Source organism: Rhododendron vialii, chromosome 7a (assembly GCF_030253575.1).
Source record: "Rhododendron vialii isolate Sample 1 chromosome 7a, ASM3025357v1".
NCBI classification, from domain to species: domain Eukaryota; kingdom Viridiplantae; phylum Streptophyta; class Magnoliopsida; order Ericales; family Ericaceae; genus Rhododendron; species Rhododendron vialii.
Window position 1 is genome coordinate 11296438 of NC_080563.1, and position 10051 is coordinate 11306488.

Here is a 10051-nt window from a genome sequence, read left to right on the forward strand (position 1 = left end):
GTCAGCTTACACGCACCTCGACTAATCCTGGATCCTAAGGTCCAATCACACTATCCTCTTGTCGGGCGCCAATTAAAGCCAAAGCAAATGACATATAACACCCGAGATGTTTCAAACCCGAGATCTTAAGAGGGAGCAAAATCCTTAAGTTTCAAGCCATAACGACGACATGGTTGGTTATTTGTAATTTTAGATGTGTTATTATTAATGTCAAAAATCGAGTTGATCGAACATAAATAAACACTTCCTCAAAGCGAACTGGTCAAAATAAAAGAAAAAAAGTCAGATTTTGAATATCCAATAAACAACCTGTCTTGAACGACCGCTTTCTTGGAAGGAATATTGATAGGCACTTTTAATTATTTCTACTGCAAAAAATGTATTTTGCTCCCATGGATATCAGCATTAGATTTATTTGATTGTTTACAGATAATAAGATTCTAATGTTACAAAATGGATGGCTCTTATTGTTAAATGATGAGATTATGAGGATCCTTAGCTCTTCAGAACATCACCACACAGTACTTCAACATTCTTGACAATAACCAATGAAACCGAGTTCAAAATCGCATCCAACAAGCGATCCACATAAAGAAATCGCCTCGCTACTTACTTGCCCCTTCTTCTCCCCTCACATTTTACAAATTTATGAAATTTAACCCATGAACCTAATGAACATTAAGTTCTTTAATCTGCCTGCAATTTCCTTGTTATTTAGTCATGGAGATCAATTACAGTGTTACTCAAGAAACAAATAGAAGCATTCCAAGTTTTCAGTGGTACAAGAAACGTGTTAGTAGTTTTGGCTCTAGTGAAGATAGAAATCTAAGTATTTCACAAGTATGCAATCCTATCACCATATGTATTACACCATGTACCCGTTCTGGGGACTCATCTAACAACTAAATATTCCACCGGCGTGACCATCCTTGGCTAGATTTTTGCTATATAGGCGCATAGTCGCATACTGTGTAGTCTTCAATTAATCGTTGTTCTTCAGTCGAAACGAATGAGATTCATTGTCTTGCTTTGCGCTTGGACTTTAGAGTTGTCACTGACTGCGAGTTGCTATGCCAGTTTCGCTTCCTTTGGTTGATGAACCAGTTGTTGATTTGCTTTAGCTGCAATCCTGTCTCCTCCACAAGTTTTGCTTTGTCATCTTCCTGCAATTGTCACACAATAACATGCTTACTCCTGAACGCCGGCCCATAGAATTGTCGTAGAAAGTGGTGATTTGGCATAGTTTCAGGAGGATTTGTTTCAATAACATCACAACGATTATGAAACGTTGCAACGATTAAGATATATTGCAACCCTTTTCCTTACATATTTTCCCCCTTTCATGTTTTGATTGTGTCGTTAAACACTACGATGAAACTACGATACATGCTTTGAGAAAGCTTAGTTGGAATTTTTGACTTCTACCATCACTTTCGAAAGCTCTGAAATTTGAAGCTAAGATTCAGGACTTTCCAATTTTTGAGATCTCCTGTCTCTAAGGCCCCCCAAATGCAGCTATAACTAGTTGAATTCGGAAACTTCAACGTAAACAAAAGTAACAAACCGAAAACTTGCTAGTTTGTCTGATAATTGATCAGGGTTAGTTGCTTACGGTTGGGTAAGGCCATTTAGAATGTTGCTGCCACCAATTTTTCAGCACTGAAGTCGTGTCGCCTGGTAATTTTCCCGCCCTTCTTTTCCTTAATATTTCCTCCCTCACATCTTCAATCTTTGACCTAAATCCCTGCGAAATAATGAGGAAGCATACGGAGATCTTTACTAATATTACAACAAATAAGGATCTTTAGGCATCACCGTTTCTTAGTATTTGCTAATTAAGGCTTGAACTACTAACCCAACCATTTCACGAGAATTCCTAAAGCAGATTTAGGACAGCTGCAGAATATTTACCTGTTTGAGCTCAACCTTCAGTTCTTGCCTAACTCGGTCCATTAGAGACCTTTCGGATTCTGTTGGCAGCAGCGGACCAAACCCCATCATGTCGAACCCTTCAGCACCCGATTGATCAAGCGAGAAATCCATTTGTAGCTCATCTTCGTCGTCTGACATAGTTCCACCAGTTCCCTCGCCCAGAGTAACTCCTGGAAAGTTCAAGGTTCAGGAAAAATAAGCATCATCGAGCCATCATTTTAGTCTCAAACGTAAGCATGGAATGACTTCGGATTCTGCTTTGTGTTCTCATTTTCATTCTGTTTTCGGGTTTATCTTCAAATAACTAACCAGTATTCACTCCGGCCTCCGTTATGTTATTCTCATTCTCCATAAATGTAAAGCTCGTCAACATCTATGTACATAGCAACAATTATGAAATATGATGCTGTGATTGAAAAATGCAAATTGGGTATATGCTTAAAATCAGCGGTAAATATGAGTTCTTGTCCCTGGCTTTGAGTGTAGACAATCGGGAAATTTTCATGGTACTCTTTTTTCACTCGATAAATTTCTAGTCTACTCCCAAGGGAATGAAAATATGAGTTCTTGTCCCTGGCTTTGAGTGTAGACAATCGGGAAATTTTCATGGTACTCTTTTTTCACTCGATAAATTTCTAGTCTAGTCCCAAGGGAATGAAAAAGAGTACTGTTAAGCGGCATATGGGTGGGGCAAACCCAAAGGGCATTAACTATCACACCACTCGCGTTTCTAGCAAGAATCGAACTCTCACCTTCCATGTGGAAGAGGTGAGAAAGTGTCATTGGGCTACAAGCCCGTTGGCAATTTTCACGGTATTCACCTTTGTGATTTTTGTGCAATTGGGTATCCTTTCTATCACTGGGAAGAAAGACGTGCAAAAAGAAATTAGGGAGAAATTAAAACAACCAAAAACCAAGACCAAATACCACCATCCTTCATCATCATGAGTGGGCCACTTTGGCCCAGCCCACACCTTCTCTCGTAATGGGATGAACGTGCAAACACTGCTTATTCAGGTTGGGCTAATCTTTTGCAAAAGCCACAATGTGATTGCAAAACCAACCATGGCTAGTTTTCCTTGAACACACTTGTCGATCGATCGAGAGAGAGAGAGAGAGAGAGAGAGAGAGAGAGAGAGAGAGAGAGAGAGAGGGGTTTATCTTTTATTTTCTTCTTCTTATGGTAATTGGATAATTTTTTTCCTTACTAATTTTTTTTTTTTTAAATGTCGTAATTTCATAATAAAATGAATGTTGGTGGAATCATATGATGGAGAAGGCGGCAAAGGAGAAAAACAGATGGCAGTGGCGGTGGGAAAGGGTTGAAGCGAAGGAGTGGCGGTTTGACTATAGGGATTGTAGTGGTATCAGGAATGCACACAAGCAATTGCTTGCTTACTTACCCAGTAGCCTAACCCAACCTAGTTATGTGATCACTTAGTATTGGTTTAGGCTCACAATGTTGGTATGAATTGAATTTTTATGTCCGTGCAATAAATTGGATGGACTTGAGAATCTCTTCCAAACAACAATAACAATAGCATAACCCATTACTCTTTAAACTTTTCAAACTTAAAAATAATTTACTTTCGTTGCTACGTGCAATTTGATAAGTTTGAAAATTATCAATTGGACATAATTTACTTTTGTTAAATGTTTTTGTTTTGACATTTCGAATGGTATTACGAAGAAACCCATTACTCTTTAAACTTTATGTGACAACTAAAAGAACTTTACTACAAATCATATTAAAAGAAAGGAAGATGCAGTTCAAGAACAAATCATATTAGAAGCTAATTAGAAAACATAATCCAAACAGCAATGAAAAAAATAATATATGCTGATTCAATTGAGTCTTATTTATAGGATCAAAATTCATGGCGCTTACATATGGTTTTTCAGAAGAAAAACACATACTCACAGACAACCCACCTTTTCAATTTCATCTTGCTTCATAAATAATGGCCTTGAATTTATTGCCAAAAAAATGCTGTTTTCCCAGATGGAACAACCAAATATTATTCATGCTATTGTATCCAGTCATTAGATATATGCAACCAAGCGAATAGACATTGCCGGAATAAAAGCACATCAGTCTAATGGCATGAGTTTAATTTGTCTATGAACATGCAATACAGTGGTTTATCTATATCTTGTGCGAAATTTGACACATGGATTGGCAAAGGCATATTTAGCTCAGTTTGGCCAGGACTCTCTCGTGTCTCACTAAGAGGTCAAGAGTTCGAATCTCTTTATCTGCGTGTGGGCGTTCTTCCTTCTTAGATAGGCCTTTTCTTTCTTTATTTGTTTCAACCCTATAATAGGCTTATTTCTTATATTGTTGAATTGTTGGAATTTGTTGTCTTGTGAACTCTCACAATCGATATAGTGTCCCCGGTTTGCACTATGTGATGTAAATGATCAACCATTTTAGGTTAACATAAGAGCAAGATCAACCATTTTATATAGAGACCTACATTTATTAGGGTAGTTAATACTTCTTCTTCTTTTTTTGATCATGGGTCGGTAATACTTTGAGTGCAATTGTTTTTACCTTACCAGTATGTGTTACATAACTTTTTATTTGCTAAATGCTAATCTGTTTAATAATTGCCCCCAAGTGAAAGGGAACTTTGCTACGCCACTGGTTGAACATAAGGGTTGGTCTTAATGGCCAACGCTAATACATCGAACAAAAATTGATATTGCAAATTTCTTTTTCCAGATAGAAAGGACTTAAAGGTGTTCTGCTCAAATTTTCCACTGCCTCCAAATTTTCATGTAAGCTACCCTAATACATTTCTTATAAATCGGTTCTGAAAATTTCATGTTCCTATCTACAAAGGTCTCGTCTGATTCGCAGATTAAAACCTATGGCCAGAATTAACAGTCTTGGGATTGTTAGTCCCAAAACTACTAAAGGGAACTTCGCTACGCCACTGGTAGAACATGGATTGTTTAGTCTATCCGTGTCTCATATAGTCCTCTAAATTCTAAACACTTCAAAAAGTCAATTAGGTATATTCGACTGTTAACTGTTTTAATGTTAATCAGAGAATGTCGTATGCCTAGCATATTCTTGAGATACAAAACATTTTGTAGACAACAAGAAATTCCTAAATCCCGAGGAAAGTTTCGTCCTTATCATGCAATAATTACCTGGCGACAACAACAATTTAACGTTTAAATTCATGTATGTATATCGAAATTAGATAAGTACATTCAAGAGTATGAAGTTTTTTTGTTTTGTTATTTTTTATCCCCAGGACAAAATCATCCCATACATATCAAAATATGAACAATTACAACAAAACAAAACAAAATACACCAAATCCCAAAAAAAAACAAAGGAAAAGCCGCCCAGGAAGTATGAAGTTTTACTACTATTTGAGTTTACCCTACTACTATTTGAGTTTACCCTAGCATGCATTCTTCCTTTCCACTCATGATCAAAAGCAAATCAATCATAACAATAAAAGTTTTCTAGAAACCAAATATTCCATTAAAATCTTATTGGTTGTTGGTGCAGTTGGTACTATATGCTTATTCAATATGGTGTTCCCTACATCACCCAACTAATTAACCACCCCCCTCTTACCAATATTAAACAAAAAGCCTTTCTTGGTAAGGTTCCATTGCACCAACCAATTGTTAGGCCTCAGAATTAAACTTACAAGAAACTCAAACAGCTTTTCATATCCTAGTTAGCTTGTCCCTATTGCCCCTACTGAACAGTACCAACTCTACCAGACATCGAAAAAAACATTAATTAATCAGAAATAAACAACCACCCAACCATAAACGAATTAAGGACCCCCGAGATATTTCCATGTATTAATCATGGAATTATATACTACTGCGCCAATGGAACAATACGTACGTATATCTGTCTGATACATGTACCTGTGTACTCTTATGGATTTAAGTAGCGTGTCCGTGTCCGACACGTGTCCGATATCGACACTTTGCTTCCGGCGAAACGTCGGTGCTACATAGAGCGAAATTCACGGCCTCTATACTCAATTTTCGATCTCTACGTATTATTACTGATACTGATCTCTTTACAGCTATACAATGCTACTGTTAGATTTCTATCATTACGTGGTCCGTTAATTAATAGGCCTTTGGTTTATGTATATGTGAAGAGAGGGAGGGAGGGGTACCGGTCAAAGCTTGTAAGTTCTGCTCAATATCACGGCAGGCCATAACAGCCTCAACAGCGTGGACTCTGACATGTTGCTGTAGCTGTTCTTTAAAGGCACACAACACCAGCATATACTGCGCCTGCCCAGACGAATACAAACGTACAATTTACTCAACTTTTGCCAGATAGTGAAATTCATTAACCAAGGCAGTTGTAGTAGAAAAGTAAAAAATGACTTACATATATACATGATTCTAGCTAAAAAAAAAATTCAATCTAGAATAATATTGTAACACAAGCATTTTCAAACTAAGCCATGCAAGGAGGGAGGCGCACTGTAAAACTTCAGGAGCCGGGATTAATTAAGATGTGCACAACCTGAACCCGCTCAACCGGTTACCAAATAAAAAACATTTTCAAAATAAGCGTTATTCGTTTGGAAGTTAGTACTAGACTGGAATAAGCCACACCATTTCATGTGGAGATTCGCAGCAAACATAAGACTTTGTTTGAGCAAGAGAAAATTGAAAGGAAGTCTATTTGTTACCCTTTCTTCTTTTGTATTTCTTTCCTCAACTTCTAAACACTTAACGTGTTAGGGTTTAGTTAGAGTCTTTCTCAGAATCAAAAAAAAAAACATTAGAGAAACTTGTTTAGTTGACGATCGATTTTCGAAACTTATTTCCTCACAATTACTTTGGAAAAGAACCAACATATATATCAAATTCTCATGAATCATATATTATATTTGCTATAAACACTGATGCAGAAACCACACCACAGCTGTTCTAGTTTTCAAAAAACGTTCTCCGAACTTACTCTACAAAACAACGATCCGATAATGGAATTTCTGTTGGTCCAGTACGACGAAAAGCAAATTGTAGAGGAAAAAACACAAAAATATTAAACGAACAGAATTTATAATAAGACTTGCCTGTTTGTTTGTTTTTCTGGTGTAGAGCTTATGTTTCTGACCATCAAAAACATTAATCCAAAAAACCCAGGATAAAAGAAACGTACCAAGAAGTTGTCAAGCTCTTGCCTCTCGTGTGGAGAGAGGGGATGATTCTGGTTGTGGTGATACTCCGACGCATAAGACCTCAAAACATGGTGCGACTGAGCCAACTGGGCATCAATAAGCGGCAGCTGATCTATCGGCGTCGCCACTCGTAGGCACGCTATATGAGCAGCGAGCAGCTGCTCGTATAGCGGGTGGGTGGCGATTTCCGCCTTCAGGCCACGGTGGTGGTCGCCACCGCCAACTGCGGCCGACATATCCACAAACCCACCGATTCCGCCCCCGCTACTACTTCCCATCATGGCTAGACCTTGTTCTTGCATTTCTATCCCCCCCCAAACCTCTATGAACCAAATGACCAGTTATAGTGTTGTGCTGGTAAATGTTCGTTTGGATTAAAAGGAAAATGGAGGGGTATGTGTGGGAAAGTGAAAAACAAGAAAAGTAGTTTAGGACCACAAAAAAGGCTATACGGGAGAGTAGACTGTGGCCGTAGCAGTTGATTTTCTTGTTATTGGTGTTGTAATAAGGGAGGAAGACTATATCGGGATCTGAGACAAGGGACTTTCTTCACCCACTTCTTTTGAGTCACAGATTTTTACGTATTCGTATGAAAAGATGGGATTCTAATTGTGCAGGCTCACAACAGATGAGAGAGAGAGAGAGAATCTTTACCATAAAAGGAAGACGAAGAAGAGGGAAGGAGAGAGGGGCAGGTAAAGCTGCATCAATGGCTTGACATTTTGGTTAATTTACTTTTATTTTACTAATAATTATAGTAGTAGTATATTATAATTTTGTAAGTTGTGATAATGGTTATGATGAACCCTTTTAACCTAACTGAACCCAACATTAGTTGAGATTGTGGGTCGGATTAGGTGATAATAATCTTAAGCTTTGTACTTTGTAGTGCTTATAATTTGATTGGGAGGCTAATTATTGTTTTTAATACTGTTTTTACTAATTGAGTCATTTGTTATAATTTGTTGGCTATTTGTGATCATTTATATATACAGCATATTCCTTGCGCGTACGGATCAAGGTTTTAAATATTGGATTGCCCGTTATGTAAAACTATTTTTGCACTTTCAATACCTTGTTTATTTGTTGATTGATACACTTCAAATATCGACTGATATAAGACCGTATTCTTAATACTATTATGTATTCTGATACCGCAATTTTGCAACCTTGGTGTGAACTATAACGCATATGACTCCCATTTATGCTCATGCGGGTGTGAATTGTACATGAATTTTACTACGCGATTGACTGAAAACTTTATAATATCTAGCATGCACAAATTTATTTTGAATTGGAACAGAGATGTTAGTGGAAATGGTAGTCTATAACGGCCACCTATATATGTTTGATCACAAAATTTATTTATAAACATCTTAAACGAAGATTAATTAAGTAGCTGGTAATGAAGATTATTTGGCCTTAAACCAACTACAGCTATTTCAGCTGGCCGGCCAGCTTTTTATGCTCTCACCTGAAGGGTTTGAGAGGTCGATCAATTTTTACACAAGACAAAAATTGAGTATTACGGAGTATGTGCCTTTCTTTTATGTATGCCTTTCTTCGTGAAATTATAATCTTTGTCATCTAGGGCGATTTCTTAGAAGTCGGCCATTTGTTATGAATTGTCATAGGATTGGCGTTGTGATTTCTTTATTAATTATCATGCTCGTAATATTCAAAAATATAATTATTCTACTCTTTGAAGGGAAAAAAAAAATGTTTTACCTTCGTATGGATTAAAGGAAACCACGTACATTCATTTCGAGGTATGTTTTGTCAATATTTGATACTACTACTCAGGAAGGGGGAAAATGAAATACCAATGAAAACAACAAAAGTCAACATAAAAGACTTGGTTTGATCACCAAAAAAAAAAACATAGTACTAAAAGAATGGCAGATATGAAGAGAGCCAAATTAGCAGTACTAATTATGAAGAGCGTCCAAAGCTGCACCGAGAAAAGTCATTTTCAAAGAACCCAAAGAAATATGAAGAGCCCACCTCCACAAACAAATTAAAAGAAACTCAAATGCAGGTGTGCAGTTCCCACGTATTGATTTTGTATTCATCCCAAAGAAGGATCGATAGTGATTAAACCACCCAAAACGTAAAGTAATCATTGTTAGTAGTACTAGTAAACAATGGAATTGAGTAGCAAAGGAGAGTTTGAATAAGAAATTCTAAGGGACCACGCGCGCCTCGTTCAATGCTTGGGTTCAAGTTTATCCAGTCGCTCGCAATGGTGGAGGCAGGATTTGGCTGAGGGGATTACCTTATTCAATGGATGTCCACTAAAAATCAGGCTTTATCTTGAGTTTTATTCATAATTTTAAAGAGCAAAGGCTTTTGGTTTAACTATCTAGCTTGTGGTCTTTAAATGAAAGTCATTGAGATATTATTTATATGATCCAAACCCTCTTCTTTTTTTTATCGGCAAAGAAAATTTTATTAATCAAAAAACTGTTAATTATGTCAATTGCTATTTATTTGTTATTTTTGTAAGAAACCAGGTTAGTGTAAAAAAAAATAGCTTCTCGGAAATGGGGGTGGCATGTGCCACACTCACCCGCATATACCTTCGCCCCTGGTCACTTGATAGAATTAATTAAACATATCCTTTCGCGCTCACAACACGTAATGAAACTTTATCTTCGGTTCCGACATGTGTGATAAGATTCCTAGCTAGAGTCATAATTAAAAGCCGTTACGTATTGTATCGGTTGTTACCCAACAAGATTTCGGACCTCCAACACCATTATTTATTAGACAATACAGTCCAATATCGCCCGATATAGGGAGTACCAATGTTTTCCGATACCGCAATTCAAAAACCTGTTTCAAGCAGATAACTATGGCCAAATAAAAAAAAAGTTTTGAAGTATCCCGCTGCAGGAGTAATTTTTTGTGATAAAAAAAAGAAAATAAGGTGTTGT

At 37.1% G+C, this 10051-nt stretch overlaps 1 protein-coding gene across 1 annotated transcript; it reads right to left on the reverse strand.

Annotated features, from left to right (window-relative positions):
- Window positions 1-683: 683 nt before the first annotated feature.
- On the reverse strand, window positions 684-7834 carry LOC131331843 (homeobox protein knotted-1-like 7). The gene is made up of 5 exons (XM_058365784.1): window positions 7097-7834; window positions 6096-6216; window positions 1912-2102; window positions 1613-1744; window positions 684-1163 (listed from the first exon to the last, which is right to left on the reverse strand). Exons 1-5 carry the CDS (start codon window positions 7415-7417, stop codon window positions 1017-1019), a joined length of 912 nt encoding a protein of 303 aa, XP_058221767.1. The 5' UTR covers window positions 7418-7834; the 3' UTR covers window positions 684-1016.
- Between the last annotated feature and the right edge of the window lie 2217 nt (window positions 7835-10051).

Coding starts and splice junctions, on each gene's coding strand:
- LOC131331843 (XM_058365784.1), bottom strand. CDS start 7,417: ATGCAAGAACAAGGTCTAGCCATGATGGGAAGTAGTAGCGGGGGCGGA. Junction 1,745..1,911: donor TGAAGGTTGAGCTCAAACAG/GTAAATATTCTG, acceptor ATTATTTCGCAG/GGATTTAGGTCAAAGATTGA. Junction 1,164..1,612: donor CTAAATGGCCTTACCCAACC/GTAAGCAACTAA, acceptor TGACAATTGCAG/GAAGATGACAAAGCAAAACT.